Source organism: Lepisma saccharinum, chromosome 12 (genome assembly GCF_977018435.1).
Source record: "Lepisma saccharinum chromosome 12, izLepSacc3.1, whole genome shotgun sequence".
NCBI lineage: Eukaryota > Metazoa > Arthropoda > Insecta > Zygentoma > Lepismatidae > Lepisma > Lepisma saccharinum.
This window is the reverse complement of record NC_139240.1, coordinates 58,715,135-58,732,917: the sequence shown is the minus strand read 5'-3', so window position 1 is coordinate 58,732,917 and position 17,783 is coordinate 58,715,135. Positions and strand designations below refer to the sequence as shown.

Sequence of the window (17,783 nt, the reverse complement as noted above, 5' to 3'; positions counted from 1 at the left end):
GGCTAATACAAAATGCACGATGAAAACCCCAATGGTTCAGTCGGTAGGGTATCTTCAAAACAAGAACCTTAGATTGATTTCCAGGGTGGGAATTTGAGGCAATATCCCTGCATGAAGCAGCAAGATTTAGATACACAAAACTGAGCACATTTCGGGATGACAAGCAGTACATAAAAATGGCATATCCATGTTAAAATGGTGAATATAACTAAATCTGATTTAAAACTGTACTATAAGCTTTCCCTTCTAATAGAGCATTTATGTAGTTATCAGAGTATTAAGCTTGTTCCTGTGTAAAGAAGTCCAATTTTGCTTCTCAAATACTTACAGCAGAATTTATCAATTTTTCAATGATTTGCATAACTCACAGGTAAATTCAGACGTCAGAAAGTGTTGCATCAGTAAATGAACTTTAAATTTTGTGTTTAAAGTTTATTTTGTATCATTTTGTGCCAAAGTATGGTATGAAAATGTACCTACTGCCTATCAAAAACATTCTGTCATTCCACATTTCATGTTTCCGTCAAGAAAAACAGTGGTCTTGTAAATCACGAACGAATTAATAATTCTAAAAACATCAAGGAGATCTAACAACATCACTCTACCCATGAGTGTACGAATGACCAGAATTATTCTAGTAATTTCAGTATTTGTAGGAATCTAGATCACAGGAAAAAAAAATACTGACAGTCAAAATGAGTACTGATCCAATATGGTGAAGCTATAAACATTGTAACATGCCATAAAGGCACATAGCAGGGTTTGGGCCTAACACATTCAAAATCTCGACATTTTTTGTGGAGGTGACATGATCAGCACCACTCTCCAGCTGCTTTTGACTCTCCCCCTCAAGTTGGTCGCAGTTACCCATTTATCAGAGGCTGGGTGGACCTCAGAGCTGCAGGGACATAGCTGGAAATTTTTTTATCTGAAATCATTCATCTCAGGAATCAAACCTGGGTCTCCTGCATCACACACACTCTAACAGCAGCCCACCTTGGCTCTCAAGGACGGATTTCATATAAAATTAAAACATTTCATGAAGAATACGAGATTAAAAAACTTCTTATGTCACGTGCCAGCAACATCATTGTTAAAAACCACACAGAATTTCAGGAAGAAGTTGAATGGCTCATTCTAAGATGGCTGGATCGTGGTGCTGATCACATCACATTCAAAATGATCAAGATTGAGAATATGTGGGGTTCTACACTCCCATCCCCTAAATGTGCCTTCATGACACGGTGCTATATGCATGGGGAACTTTACCTTTACCTAGGAAATAATATGCATTGGTAGCTCCGTCATTGCAGTTAAGGTTCAGAAAAAGAAACTGAATCTATGTATTAACATGTAATATACAAATAATATACTAATAAAGGTATGTCATTATAAACTGGCACTGATCCAGTAACAATTAATGCATTGTGCTATCTTATCCATTAACATCAGAATTTCACCACTGAAGATGAAAGGTTAGCACCTTCTTAAATAATATGCTCCCTTGGTTGTCCAATTTTGATTAGTGGATATAAATACATATAGACATGCTGTTTTATTTATACTTCTTGCAGATATTTTGCACGCAAGTCTTCACGTTTGTCAGAAAAGAGTGAGTGTTCATATATGTATTTTCAACATACTAGATAACCAGTAAAATTGCCTGCATCATTGGTGACCTTTCCAAAAACAGGTTGAGAGTTACTTTCACAATTTATCATTTTGATTTGAGCCAGCCTCCGTGGTGGAGTGGTTAGCACAATGGAATATAATGCGGGGTTAGCTTGGGCATGGGTGTTCTTTGTGAGTGTCCCTTCATCATATCATCACTTATACTTATCTTCGCAATTGGCCAAAAGTGGCAGAAATGTAAAATAAACCAAATCAATCATTTTGATTTGATTTGGTTATTTCATGTCGCTTCTCTGCAGTGTCATTTAGTGTCTTTTATAATAGTGGACAAATTTATGCGGTTTTTGCAGTTTAGTACCTATATTGTTATACCGTAAAGAAAAACTAAGAAATGTGTTTCTGAAGCTCTGTTTTCATGTGATGATTTCAAATATAAATTTTCCTTGTTAATTGAACATTATCCATTGTCAAATGCTTTACATTATACTAATAAAACATTAAAATGCTGATCAAGACAAACTTTTATAGTATAAAAATATACATAAAAACGTAACTTTTCTACCATCTAACAGTGTCTTCTTCAGATGAAACTTCACAACAAACAAAAAGAAAAGTTTCATTTGAAGAAGACCCTGTTAGATGGTAGAAACGTTACGTTTTTATGTATATTTTTATACTATAAAAGTTTGCATTGGTCAGCATTTTAATGTTTTATTAACATGGAAAGAAGGCTTAACAGTGTTAAGCTTTAAATTATAGTTATTCTAACACTACGTTTCGACAAAGCACCTCTTCTCTCGTCTTCAAGTGAAATATCTTTTGCTGGTGGTGGGAATCGAGCATACGACAGAACTGTGATTTTACTTTAACCAATTACTCCATGGTAAATATTCCCCATTTTAACACTGAAATGCCATTCTATGTACCACTTTTGATCCCAAAATATGCAGTTTTTGTACCGAAATCTTGACCTTTTATTTGCCATATATGGCTCTACACATTTATTAACAGCATTTTTACTTATACTAAGCTGAAAAAGGTGCCAAATGAAAGGTAGGAAGGAAAACAACCAAGAGGAAATGAAGAAAGATCAGCAGAAGCAGAATAGTGGAAAGAGCCCTAGCAAAAATCCACACTACTGTCGGTTCAAAAATCATAGATACTTGAGTTTGTTCTCCAATTAAAAATTAACCAGTAGACCTACATGAAACTGAGTTACATCAAAATTTGGCTTATTCAATTCTGCGTTAATCTTTGCTAACAAAATTTTTTTTCAAGTAGGCCTTATATTTTTTATCGGCGTGAGAACAAAAAAACTCCTTTTCTTGGAGTTTTGCAAACGATTGCACTCTTTGAAATTCTGTAAATCAAAAACGATTTGTCCGATCGTTGTGAAATTAGTACAGTGGAGGCAGAAAATATTTTAACACAATTCTTAATTTTCAAGTTTGACAAAATTTGTCAAAAAACAATTTTCTTCAATTTTGTTAGTATTGGGTAGCCCTATAAATACAATATTGGTCTTGTTTTGAAGTTTTTAAAATGCATTATCATTGTCAATTCACATTGCGGAACAGATTTTATACAGATTTTTATTCAGTGGAGTAAATCTGTACGCGGAACGTGGCAACACGGCACATAGCAATGTCTGTTGAATCGTGAAAACTACGGGCTCGCACTGCGAGTCAATGCTTGCGGCGTTGCCACGTTTCACGTACAGCTTTACTCCGCTGAATAAAAATTTGTATAAAATCGGTTTCGCAATGTGAATTGACAATGATAATGCATTTTAAGAACAGATGGAAATAGCTTCGAAACATGACCAATACTGTATTTATAGGGCTACCCAATACTATGAAAAAGTTATGTATATTAGCAAAAAATGCAGGCTCAAACAGGACTCGAACCCAGGTCTCTGGCATTCGGTGCCATTGCTTTACCACTGAGCTACCGAGCCAGCATGGCTTCACCAGATTTTTCGCATCCGCTGTATTACCTGTGTGGAATCATCTCTGCCAGTGCATTGAAACACGTCGACATTGCCTCTTTCCTCCCAGTGCAAGTAAGAAAAAGTTGTTCCACAAAATTTAAGAAAACTCCTTTTTGGCAAATTTTGAAAAATTGAAAATTAAGAATTGTGTTAAAAACATTTCTGCCTCCACAGTACTAAAGTTTCACAACGATCGGACAAACCGTTTCTCATTTTAAAACAGCGATCGTTTGCAAAACTAAAAAAAAAAACTCCCTTTCTTTGTTCTCACGACGATAAAAAATACAAGGCCTACTTGAAAATAAATTTGGTTAGCATATGCAAAATTGAATAAGCTATTTTTTTTTCTATATCAGTTTTATGTAGGACTACTGGTTAATTATTAATTGCAGTCTAAACTTGAGTATCTATAATTTTTAATCCGATAGTAGGACTGAGTGAATATTGATGATTATGTATTGGTATTGACCAATATCAATATCAGAAATTAACGCTTAGATTTTACATATCAATACTAGCTGATACTATTCTCGCAATTTGGTTTTTGACAGGGTCCACAAAAATGATGCACAAAAACTAGAGCCACAGTGGTCTACTTGGTGGTAACTGCAACATGGGAGACTTTGTTCGATTCTTGGGGTGGCTGATCTAAGGTAGGAATAAACAATGGATACCTTTGGGGCAACCCTAGGGGGCACAAGCAGCTGGAGCATTGTGCTGATTACATTACTTCCTAAATGGTTGAGATCGAGAATGTGTTGGGCCACGGCCTGCTTTATTAAGGCCGGAATCATGAAATGTGGCAACACTGTCTCACCGGCCAAAACATCCAGCTACATAGCATGTGCGCGAATAGCCAAATTGACGTTGACTCTTAAAGAAATACTGGAATCTGTGTAAAATGTTTTTCATTTTCCAAATCTGGACAGAAGATTGACATTACAATGTAAGTGGAAAACATACATTAACAATAAAATATAAATTTGCCGTTAAATAACTTGAAATAAGCAGAAAATACAATGCCAACTTAGCAGTATGGAACTTTTCAATAATGTGTAGCTTGCCCTTATTATATTTGCTAGCATTTCGGAATGACATTCGAATCTAACAACTAAATATTTAAATGATGGAAGATCTAACACACTGGACTTAAAGTTCTAAAAGTAAGAGTACAAAGTAGTTGTGGATGTGATAAACATATAGTCCATGTATGTACAAGGCTAAAAAAAATGCCGAGTGCTGGAGACTATGTACTCCCTGCGATAATTTTGCATGGCTTAGAAATTAGGTGTTCTATTTCAAATGTTTTTCTCTTGCGGAGATATGTTACAGTGAAGGAATTAGTGATTTGTGTTCTATTGTTTTTGTTAGGTTAGGCAGTTTTATGCTCTTAGAGGTTTGTTGGAGTTTGTATTGTTTCCCGAATTCTTGTTTGAGTGTTGTAGTTTAACCCTTGTACTTAATACAAGTAAAAACTTAGCGTGTGGTGCCTCATGCACACACAACTTTTCTCAGCGTGGAATTTGCTTTTTGCCTACACATGTTTTAAGCCTCTATGTCATGGTTATAGATCTTCGACGTCGCTAATTTATTTTGCACATGTTAATTAAGAATATTAATGACATCAATATTGAATATTTATTACATTCGATGATTTACCACATGTGAAACATACGGAATGCTCCGTGAAGTGCTGATATGCTGCTCAAAACATGTAATGTATATTCTTAACAACTTGATAACATACTGCTTTACTTAGGAAAAATAACGTTCAATACACTAGCGAATACAATTTGAGCAAATGAAGTTATTACGGGATGAATAGGCTACATAAAATTATTGTCTTTTTTACTTTTGGACGTTCATTCTTTAATGTTTTTTTCCGAGTAATATCGGCCAGCTGATGTCACGGTTTACAGGGTTGCCAAATTGAAGGCTCTGGCCTAACTTGGGTTAAAGATGGTCGTGGTTGGGTCCTACTCCCCATCCCCTAAATATGCCTTCATGGCAAGGTGCTATATGCACAGGGAACTTTTATCACAAAAATGACACACACCACTTTTACAAACCTGGAAGTTATGGAAAATTCAAAGCTTCCATTTATTTTGCACCAAAAATGTCTTAAAACACAACAGGTATTTGTTTATTCTGATATTCAAGATTGAATATTTTAAAGCACAACTGGTAAATTGACACACATCATTGATGTGGAATACTCTGTCACTAATATTAATCAATATTTCGAACAGCCAACCTCAGTGGCAGAGTGGTTAGCACAGCATGCTATACCATCAAGGTTTCCACTTGGTGCAGTAAAGCTGAAATACAGGTCAGACACCCTAACCAGCCACAATCAACACATCTACAAGCAACCCAGCCACAATCAATCTCCAACGACCAATATAAATGGTTTGCCTTCCTCTACCATCCCACCACATCCAACCACATATCCAAAGCCCTTCTCCCATATGGTATGAAAGTAGCGCACAAACACAATGCCAAAATAGATAAACACAAACACAAACGGTACTTTCTCTCTCCCACTGATAACCAAAGTGTATACGATGCAGAGTGCGAGTACAAAGCACATTACATTGGCAGATCCATCAGATCGGTAAATGAAAGAATCCAACAGCACCTAGCAGATGCGAAAAAAGCCCAACCCACTACTGGTCTTGCTAAGCACATTGAATACAATAGCCATAAAATTCAAAAGGTACAAGTCAAACACACTGCCACACGCTCGTAGACACCAAAATCATGAAACGCATGCCATAATGCACTTCCCACACGAGCTAAACATCGATAGCGGACAGGCACACCACACTTGGATTTCCCTACTACAACAGTTAAAGCTGGGAAATAGCAGATGACAAGGACACAGACGTACAGTTAACAACAGTGCACCTAGCAGTCTGTGAGGATGGTGGCAGTGGCCACTGAAATTAAGAAGAAAAAACAGTTTCGCGGATAAAGTGAGTACTAGTTTCTCCGTATTTATATACTACCGCGTCTCTTTTTTCCCAATTATGAAAGGCTTCTAGGTTTGAATCCCAGTCTGAGCATGGATGTTCATTGCGACTGTCTCCTCAACAAGTTCACAATATATCCATTCATCCTCATTGTCACGATTAGTCGGAGGCGACAGAAAAAGAGATGCTAAATAACAAAAATCAATCTATCAATATTTTGACCATCCTTTAATTGTTACAATTGTTAAGATTCGGTAGCAGTATTGGCTGAAACCTAATCCAGACGACTACATCCAGATGGAAGCAAATGGGAAGTAAGTTCGTTGCTAGAGTTATAAAATTAAAGCTGTGTGTATCCTACATCCAATTCCCCACTTTGGCATTGTGAAGATGCTATTTTGCAGCAAAGCATTGTGGTTCACAGGAAAAGTAAGGCTATTTTTATAACATGCTTTTATTTTCCCCAAATCATAAAGATATGAAAAAGTACCATTGATAAACAGCAAGCACATATATACCTGTTCTTTATTTGTTGAGATTCGTACTCATTGTCATTTTCAATTATGGATTCTTCGAAAATTGTTCTTCTCTTGAATGTTCTTGTTTCACTGAAACTCAAGTTGCTTTTTGCTGCCCGAGGTAATGGCCTTCTTGGAGTGACCGACACTGGCTTGCTTGGAGAAAGTCTGAAAAAAATATAGGCTCAATTATGTTATCAATTTTATTTTCACGTGTGTTCCACGATTTTATAATAATCCTTGCCTCTAAGCTAAAACAAGGTGTCTACAATTTTATAAAAACAAAATTCCCTGACTACTTTTCCAGGTCTTCCAGACAAAGCCATTAGGGCAATTCATGTATTTACGCATTTTTGTAAGAAGGGCACTACTTTTTAGCTAAACCTCACACTTAGAAGCCCAGTAAATGAAGTACAAAGTAATAACAAGAAGGAAAACTGAACAGAATTTGACTGTTGGATAGCGGCATCAGGAGTGAGCTTTTACATAATAATATTGACTAATTACAGCAGATATAATACATAACTGTAGTAAAATTTTACAATATATGTATTAATCCAAATATAAACCAAACACAACCCAAAAATTGCAACAAGAAAGTGGTAAATGCCAATGGCCACCTACTATAATAGATTTCTAGTTGAAAAGAGTTCAAAACATGCCCCCAATCCTAGAGTATTTAATATGTAATTTCTACTGTAATTGTCTGTAGTGTAATAGTTTGTCCACAATGAATTAAACATTTCTTGCATGTCCTTTTCTTCTTTGTTCAAGAACAGACTGTTAGTGCACTTCCATAAAAATATTGATTTTTCCAGAAACACAATAATGTCCATGACATTTCCATAAAATGTAAAATTTTCTGATTTTTTCAGGTTTCCAGACTGGTAGACACCCTGTAAAATCCTTTAAAATCTACAGAACCAAAAATTGTTGCATTTATATTTACGCATGAATATTTAATGAAGGTCTCTTGAAATTTAGAGATCCAAGACAAGGATACGTCAGAGAACCATTTCAACGAAACAGAGATGCACGTCAAGGAGATGCATTGTCAGCTACTTTATTTTAATACTGCTCTACAGGGAGTTTTTGAATCCTTTGGAGGGTCATATTGTTTACAAAACTACACAGGTTTGTGCCTGTGCTGATGACAATGTTGTAATAGCACGAAATGTGAATAGAATGACACGTATTCTTAAATGATATTTAAAAATACTAAAACTTATTGTACCTATGATTGGTGAGTATATATTATTTCCGAACAACGTTTGTGGAAACTACTGTTCCGTTCATTAGTTTCCATTTTGACTATCGAAAACACTCGATTGCCACTTCAAGTTGATTCAATAGCCAGGAAAAAGAATATAGGTATGACTCTGGTAAAGGAGGAATTTAAAAAACTTGCCAAGACGTTGCCTTGGGGAAGTGAAATGGCGTGCACCATTTTAACTCTTTTAAGTTGAAATGCTTCTTTTAGATTGATTTTTTAACGTTTGTGGTTTTAAATAGTAGCGTGGGAATGGCAGTTTTAACAGGTTTTGGCAAGTTTTCTAAATTCCTCCTTTACCAGAGTCATACCTATATCCTTTCTCCTGGCTATTGAATCGACTTGACATGGCTATGGAGTGTTTTCGATAGACAAAATAGAACCTGAAGGGAACAGTGGTTTCCCGAAACGTTGTTCGGAAATAATATATACTCACCAATCGTAAGTACAGTGAGTTTTAGTATTTTTAAATATCATTTAAGAATATGTGTTATTCTGTAATTGTGAGTAATTCGCACAACCATAAGTTATGAGAAATGTGAATAGCCTAAAAGAAAATGATTTTTTGATTGATTGATGTAGTTTATTTTACTTCGCATTTTGTGCCTCTTGGCTAATTTGCGAAGATGGGGATGAGTGATGAAATTGATAAATGGACATTCACAAACAACCAAACCCAAGCGGGATTCGAACCCGGGACCCCTGGCGTCGCAGCACGATGTGCTAACCACTTGGCCACAGGGTCCGGCTAAAAGAAAATGAAAAGGAAGAAATCATATAAAAGAACTGAAAATTGAAGACTTTAAAGGGGTTAAAATTTTGTTTATCTTGGATCAACCATTCATAATAATAATAATAATAATAATAACAATAATAATAATAAAGTTAGTGAAGAGATACAAAAAAGAATAATGGAAGGAAATCTAGCATTACACTATTAATATCACAACTAATATCAAAATCCACAAAAAATAAAATATACAAAACACTAGGGATGTGACGAAGCTGAAAATTTACTGATGCCGATGTACTCGCCGATAATTTTTGGAACCGATACGGATGCCGATATTTAACCGATTCCGATACATAAGATTATTAAACAGAAATGGGATGTTATTTTCTGCATGACAAAAATAAATTTGCTATGTACATTTCCATTACATATCATATGTATATACATATATATTCTCAAGAGATGCGAATGTACATTTGCATCTACAGAATGTTATGTGAACCTTTAAGAAGAACATTGATTCTCAAGAGATTAAACATTAGTACACAAGCAGTTCTTTGAAATGCAAAATGAATTCCTGTTCTGCCAGATTCAACTTCAGAAACACGAGCTTTGGAAGCACTTCAGGAAGTAACCTACTTCTTCTCTTATCGCAAATCTGTTCAGCAACACTGAACACTCAATCACTGAATACTGATGCAGCAGGTATGCCCAAGTATTTTCTCAGTGCTTGCTTCAGGTTTGAATACTCATTTTTGAATTTCCAATACAACAGCAGATCCTGGTTCAGCAATGTACTGTTTTATTTCCGATTTATAGTTAGGTTGATCCTCTGAATGAGTTTGCAATAATTTTATTACGAAAACTCTACAATAATGACGAATCATAACCACATTTTCAATAAATCTTACAAAACTAGAATATAAAACTTATTAGAAGGTAAAAACTATAGTATAATCTGTACCGGTTTAAATATCGGATTTTTGCCGATTCCGATACCGATGTGTCAATTTCGGCCGATTTTCATACATCTGTAATCGGCATCGGCACATCCCTACAAAACACTAATAAGACCAGTGGTAGTATATGGCTCAGAAAGATGGAACATTAGCAGGGTTCCTACACAAAATCAAGCATTTTTTTCCAGGACTTTTCAAGGCTTTTCTCCAATTGCTCCAGGACAAGTGTACAAAGTAACCATGGCAAAATACACATCATTACATATTTTCTTTTAATAAAAAAAAAGTTTTACGTTTTCTTAATGCAGGCTCCCAACCCCCCTACACCTGCTTCTTTCCACACATTTCATTTCTTAGTATAATGAAGGTTATTTAATTTTTACAATAATACAAAAAAATAAACACAAGTATATATAAGTTTATAAAAAATTACCATCTTGTATTACAAATAAACTTTCGAAAACTTGGAATACTTAGGATAGCAAACCCTTTTCTTTAAACCATTATTGTTATATTTTCTACCTCTGAGCGATACAAAATAATACAAAAACGCAGGGCATTATACTTCAATCACAAAAATAAAACTTAGCACAAAACTATGACTACAGTAGACAGCAACGTGACATAAGTAAATTAACCAATGTCCTGACACTGACCTGTTTTAAATGAAAACTTATTTTAATTCATACAAATAAAACGGGGCAAAGGAATTTCCAGGACAACCTCCAAAATTCCAGGTTAAGCTTGGAAAAATGTGAAATTTCATAACATTTCCAGGACTGGAAGGAATATTTTAAAATTCCAGGTTTTCCAGGATGCGTAGGAACCCTGATTAGTTCCGAAGCGCTTGGTAGCTCAGCTGTTTCAAAAATCCAAGGTTCCAGGCTTAAATCATGGTCATTGACCATTCGTACAGTTATTACAAGCTATTTCTATTCAAACCAAGAAAATTTATGAATTTCAACAAAATTGCATCTTTCATACTTGAAACAGATGATACATTATAATTTGGGACACGCAAATTTCATTTTTGAGAGAAACACGAAATTTCAGAGTACATACTGTAATGGTGTATTTACAAAGGTGTGTGGTACCTCTTTTTGCCACAAAATGATATTAAATCAAGTGAATATCTTGTATCAAGATATTTTAAAATACACAGTGCGGCAATTTGAAATCAAGACTGATTTCTTTTTCTCAATAGGTGGCGCCACTGTGCAAGCATTCTGTGATGCGAACAAGTAACTGGTATCTCACGAACAATCGACACAGAGCTCGTTGACCTTGAGCGACACTGCTGCTTGTGGCATTGTTGAATGTGGGCACGTGTCGTGAAAGTGCATTGTGATTTCAACATGGAACAAAGAGCAAACATCAAGTTTTGTGCACTCATGGGTAAAACTGCTGCGGAAACGTTTGACATGTTGTAGCAAGTCTATACGGATAATTGTTTATCCTGTATGCGCATATTTGAAACGTTTGGTGCAAGGAATAAAACTGCGGGATGATGGCAGCTGGCGTCTGCTTCATGACAGTGTCCCAAGTCACAAGACTGTGAACAACATTTTGGCCCTAAATCGACTGTGTTGTCACACCCTGCCTACTCACCGGATCTGGCTCAGTGTGATTATTTTTTATTTCCTAAACCAAAAAATGTACTGAAAGGTTCTTACTTTTATGATGTAACAACAGTCAAGAAGGCTACGACATGGATTGTAAACAATTACACAAAATGAATTCCAGCAATCCTTCCATGCACTGGTAGGCATGCGCTACAATGTGTGGATGCAGGAGGGTCCTACTTTGAATGATCCAAGGTAAGTAACTTTCTATGAAGACTTGTTTATTTTATACAGCACCAGTCTTGATTTCAAATTGCTGCACTGTGTATACTGAAAAAATATTGCAGGCCCAGACAATACTATTAATTGTTATAACGGAAGAATATTGATTAATTGATTGACTGGGTTTGTGTTTTAAGTCCAATAGTAATTAAAATACAAACTATAGGGATATCAATAGAAAGAGTGCCTTTATTTGTATGGTCTGTAAATATATTGATTTTTTAGCGTCACTGAAGAGCAAACGTGGCTTGAAAAATAACAAACATAAAAATAAATCTTACTTATTGTCAGAGGAACTTTCCTCCTTCCCAGGAGAACTTGTTTCACTTTCCGGGGAACTTGTTTCAATTGTTGGAGGCAAACTGAACCTGATTTGTCTGGAAGCATTTTCAACTTGCTCACCTGAAAATAAATAAATAACAGGATTTTCAAATCAGAGTTTATCACATACTACTTTGAACCTCAATACCAATGCAACTTATTCTTAATTATTTCTACTTGGAAATCGTAATAAATCAAAGTAGTTCAGAATATTTTCAAGTTGAACTCTGCCATAGCAAAGCACTTAGATTAATACACAGAAGCAAATTTCTTTCTTTCATGCAACTACTGGCTGAATCACACAAGGCTAGTTATCATGCTGGATTTTCCAGTTGAACTTGGACTAGTCATGTGGTACTTGCTCACCTGCTAGTTTTCGCCTCGCACGATACTTGTTATGGTACTTGTTTGTTAGTTGACTTTTGTTCCCACAAGGCATTCCACAAACGAGCAACTTGAGAAAGGACATTGTAGAAAAAGAACTACTGTTATTTTCCTTGCAATTACCAAAATAAAGTAAAGCATGTGCTAGAAATTGGCACGCAAGAAAACATGGTACTCAAGGCGCAAGAGAAAGCTAATGAAGGATTTTCGTAATCAGCTTATCACATCTGTTGTGTACAGATCTAGTCACTTTGGATAAATTCCTAAATATTAATGAACACAAATGCACCTCTTCTCTGTCTTTCTTTCATTGACCATAGAACAAAAACCACTAACACTCTGAAACCATACGACTCTTTTCTCTTTGTCAAACTCACAGATTATCTTCACATGACCAAACTTTCACTCTGACTGGCTGTTCCACAGAATGTAGCAGAGAAAGCCAGTTGCAATTAGAACATGGTCTATTCGTTAAAACCAGTCCAGCAGCCATCATTTCCATTCAGGTAGCCAGTCCTGCATCAACTCTAAAGCATTCCTAGTGGAAATCCAGTTCCGTGTGATTCTGCCTTTACTTATAAATGTTCTATTAATTTTGGTGGCCTACTGCCACCATCCACACACAACGTAATGTCTCCTTTCTTCCCTCCCCCCCCTCCTCCTCAACACAATTGTGAACAGATGCCCATAGTGATGGAGATAGCGATGTTTGAAACTTGATATTATTTGTAATTCAAACTTGGATAATTTGAATTACTCAGTAATTTGAACAGGTTTACTTCCCTTAAACACATCTTTAATGATACACGTTTTTGTTAATTTGACTTTGGGATAATTCAAAATTTTTTCATGTCCCCTTGGAGTTTGAATTAAAGAGAATCCACTGTACTTGAAAATGTTTTGAAATACTAATATTTACCAGTTTGGTTTCACACCAATCTAGAATTACATGTGAACATTGTAAAATACCTGTTATGTAATTACAAAACACAGTTTTTATTAGAGCTGAACTGATACCGATGCTGATGTATCAATATCGGAAAGTATCGGTTGGAATATATTTACCGATACCAGCAGATACTTTCACAAGCTCTGCAAAATTAGCGCACGATACTTTCGCGGAAATTATCCTGGAAATGAAGCAAAATTCGAAGTTAATTTTTATTTTGTACCAGTTTTGTGTGAAGAAACTGAATTTTGCAATAACATGTAATTTAATAATCTGGTATGATTCTTGAAAATTTTAACACAAAAGTATTGGTAAATTGATGCAGATAATTAGAATGGAATACATAACACAAATATTAACGAATATTTTGAATAACTTTTAATTATTTCAAAGTACCAGTATTGATGCTAATATAGGCATCGGTATCGGTTGAAAGTGGTATCAGCTCAGTCCTAGTTTTTATACAGCATTAGTGTAAAATAAATGGAATTTCAAATTTGTGCATGATTTTCAGCATAATTAGACTCCTTGAAAGTGTTGCATATCATTTTTGTGGACTCCGTGCAAGACCAGAATGTCGGGAAAGTATTGGCCGGTATTGGTAAATAAAGTCGAACCGATACTATTGGATATCGGTACATCAACAGTGGTACCCTCTAATTCTAATCACTATTTCATGTGAAAAATACTACAATTTTATAAAATGGTTAATATGTTACTCACGTGGTGCAATGTCTCGTTCTGGCGTAAGGGAAGATGCCCGTGACGACAATGGTGTTACACTTGGGCTCTTCTGCGGAGACTCGGAACTTCCAGCCTGCTGCACCATCTTTCGTATCTGCCATGTAAGCGAACATATACAAAATAAATAAACGAAATGGGGAAATAACAAGTAACACTCCGAGAGGAGTATGATAAAACCTCATGTGCAAGAGCTAAACAAATACACCAATAATTACAGAGAATCTTAGTACAGTCGGCTCTCGATTCTATGACCCCGGATATAACAACCATTTTTCCGGGAACAGTGAAAAATTTGGAAAAAATTTGAAAAATTGAAGGAAATCGGCTGAAAAATGTGTTTTCTGCACTCGTTTTATTCGCACTCATTCCTTTTACAAGTGCTTTACCACTCGCAAGTGGGTCTGATCTAAAAATAGACACAACACCATGCTTGTGTGATATCTAATAGAACTTGACCTCTGCCCTCCCCTCCCCCAATGTTACCCCCCAGCTGACTGGCACTACCCAAGACACCAGGCTTGTTTTGCCATTGTGATTTCACTTGCTCTAGTTTAATATTATTTATTGTGATGTATGTTCTATTATTGTGTAATTCTTTATGTATCGAGAAATGGTTTGTGTGGATTTTGGATAGAAACTTTGTAATTAGAAATTGATTCATCTGCGCTTGATCTGTGATCTTAAAACAAGTACAAAAGCAAGGATTTCGCTCAAGAAATGAACATTCGCTGCAGATAATCTACAGAATTTAAACACAAAAGAACTGCTCGATGTTGTACATGCATCTTGGTGTGGTAGTTCAGGGTGCTAGTTAGGGCAATGCAACCACAGACTGCTGATAGCTAGGCATAGAGGTTCTATGTTATAGTTGAGCCAAGACACCGATAAGGCGAAATCCTTACTCTTTTGATGTGTATATACAGGGAACCTTAATTTTAAGTTTTCCTGAATTATATACTCAATCTTGATTATCCCAACATAGCAAAATGCTGTAAATTTTTTTCTCAATTTTACATTTTCCCACATTTTAAGTTTTTTCAGCTTGGTTCCTTGAAAAACGTAAAATTGAGGTTCCACTGTACATGCCCACATTTCAACTGTAATAAAGGAGAAATAAATCCTTTCATTTTTCTTAGTCCATGGCACGAAATGATGTGTTTTTTTATTTGTTTTTATTTCTCTGCGAGAGGAGTCAGTGTAGTCACTGATCACTGCAGAGCATTATTCTGATATTATTATTATTAAATATAAATACAACCACCGAATACCTCTTCAGGGTGGCCACTCTAGGACCATAATAAAATGCAAGTATAATTCCCGGTTTTCAAGGCAAACTTTCCAAAAATTCAAGGCTACAAGCTGATGTTCTCTCCATTTCAACCTTACATATTATAACCTTTCACACACCCCCCCCCCCCCTACACAGACACATAAATATATTAACAATATAAAGGGTCCATGTGATTCCAATGTATCCTAAATTCGAATTCAATTCAATTAAACAGTGTACATATTTAAAATATTTAATTTAAGGTCCGGAGTTTAAATTTGTCATTTCGCATACTCAGACTCGAAATACATCTACAAACACAAGTCACAAATGTTACTGGATCTACGAAAAATTGTTAATTCAATTGTATGAGAATTTCAAACTCAAATGTAACTAATGAACTTCAAGATATCTTATCTTGCAATAATCTTCCGTCTGTCAGATACATTGTTCTGCAAAGTGCATCGCAATGTTAAAACTGCGATGGGAAGAACCTTTAGATTGTATTGGGTGGTGTAGTTATTCATCATTCATCTTTCAGATGGTTATCACTCACTTAGCCTAAAGTATAATGTATGTGAAAGGTTACATCCGAAGTTATGGCACAAGAATTCACACGTACAGTAATTAGGTTTCTGTACTCTCCATGACTGAACCGATATGGGTATGTATAAGAAGAGGATAATACTTGCCTCACTAACTAACTAACTCTCTAGCCTTCTTAAACCCGAAGGTTCATGGCTGCAGCAACACAGAATAAAGCGAGAAGTTAACCGCACGTTCAGAAGTAAAAAAAGAGATTACTTGAAGAGGAAAATTAATGAAATTGAAAAAACAACAAAAACAAAAATATCAGATTTATATAAAGGTGTAAATGAATTTAGAAAGGGGTGGCAACCTAAAGTAAACTTCATAAAATATAAAGATGGTGATTTTCTAGCTAACCCAAGCGATATTCTAAATAGATGGAAGAACTACTTTAATGACCTTTTAAATGTTCATGTAGGAGATAAATCAGAAGTAAATGAAGTGCACACAGCAGAACCTTTAGTTCCAGAATTTAACTTGACTGAAGTTAAAGATGCTATTAAAAGGCTAAAGAATAACAAAGAACCTGGGATTGATTTAATACCAGCTGAGTTAATTAAATATGGTGGATTTCGTTAATATGTCAAATTCATAAATTAATTTGTTGAATATCGAATAACGAAGAAATCCCTCAACAGTGGAAAGAATCCATAATCGTTCCTGTGTTTAAAAAGGTGATAAATACTTGCCTCACAATTAGATAAAGGTTATTTCCACACTTGTCCTCTCAATATTCACTTTCTGTTAGAATTCAACCTGTTCACGTCCCATTGCACCATCACACCCATTACACTAACAAAGAAAATGGAATGAGAGTGTTTTTATTTTGCACGCAGCTTTCTTTTTCCTTCCTCCATAAAATTAAAAGCTAAACTGTGAAAAACTTGCCTCGGAGCATTTATAAATATGTAAAACATCAATTGGATTTGGATTAACAAAAGTTGCAATTTTTCACGTTTACGGAGAAATATTCACGCACGATTCCCGGAGCCAATAATTCATGCAGAATTCCCGGTGAGTAGCTACCCTGCTCTTACAAAACTATCAGGTTAATATTTGATGTCATAATTTGAGCAGCAAGACCCACAGCTAAGTACAGACTTACTTTCAAAATAGACTGTGGAGTCATGACATCCACACTCTCTGCTTGCTTTCCTCTTGAAGAGAAGGATTTTCTTCTAACATGAGGTGTCTGGAGCAAAGATACAACATCTACACATGAGTAACGTGTGAGCCTCCTGAAGTGTAAAAGAAATAATATAATTACCAACAACGTAAGATTAAACAGAAATAGATAAATGAAACCGGTTACAGCAGGAACATGTCAAGAACTTTTGTGAAATTTTGTAGTTCAACCAGGGAATGAACTGGGTAAAGTGAATGACTGAACCACAATTTTCACAACACTTTTGTCAATATGATTAACATTTCATTTCTTGAATGGCCGAAATTCTTTAATAGACTTCACATTTGATGTACACTCACCTCACTTAGTACTCCGGCAGTTTGTTTCCTTATACAGCATATTTGCAGAAGATACAATTCAACTTACAAGTGTATCAATATACGCTGTATAAAGCACACCTTATTCCTAACAATGTTATCCACA

General features: G+C 35.5%; 1 protein-coding gene across 1 annotated transcript in view; it reads right to left on the bottom strand.

Annotated features, from left to right (window-relative positions):
• Window positions 1–17,783, bottom strand: part of Elys (AT hook containing transcription factor 1 homolog) — a 119,884-nt gene that overhangs the window by 28,838 nt on the left and 73,263 nt on the right. Inside the window, exons 22-25 of the mRNA XM_083132450.1 lie at window positions 17,280–17,412; window positions 14,296–14,410; window positions 12,200–12,320; window positions 7,113–7,280 (exon numbers count right to left, since the gene is read on the bottom strand). Of these exons, the coding sequence (XP_082988576.1) occupies window positions 7,113–7,280; window positions 12,200–12,320; window positions 14,296–14,410; window positions 17,280–17,412 (537 nt within the window). The remainder of the gene's footprint in view (window positions 1–7,112; window positions 7,281–12,199; window positions 12,321–14,295; window positions 14,411–17,279; window positions 17,413–17,783) is intronic.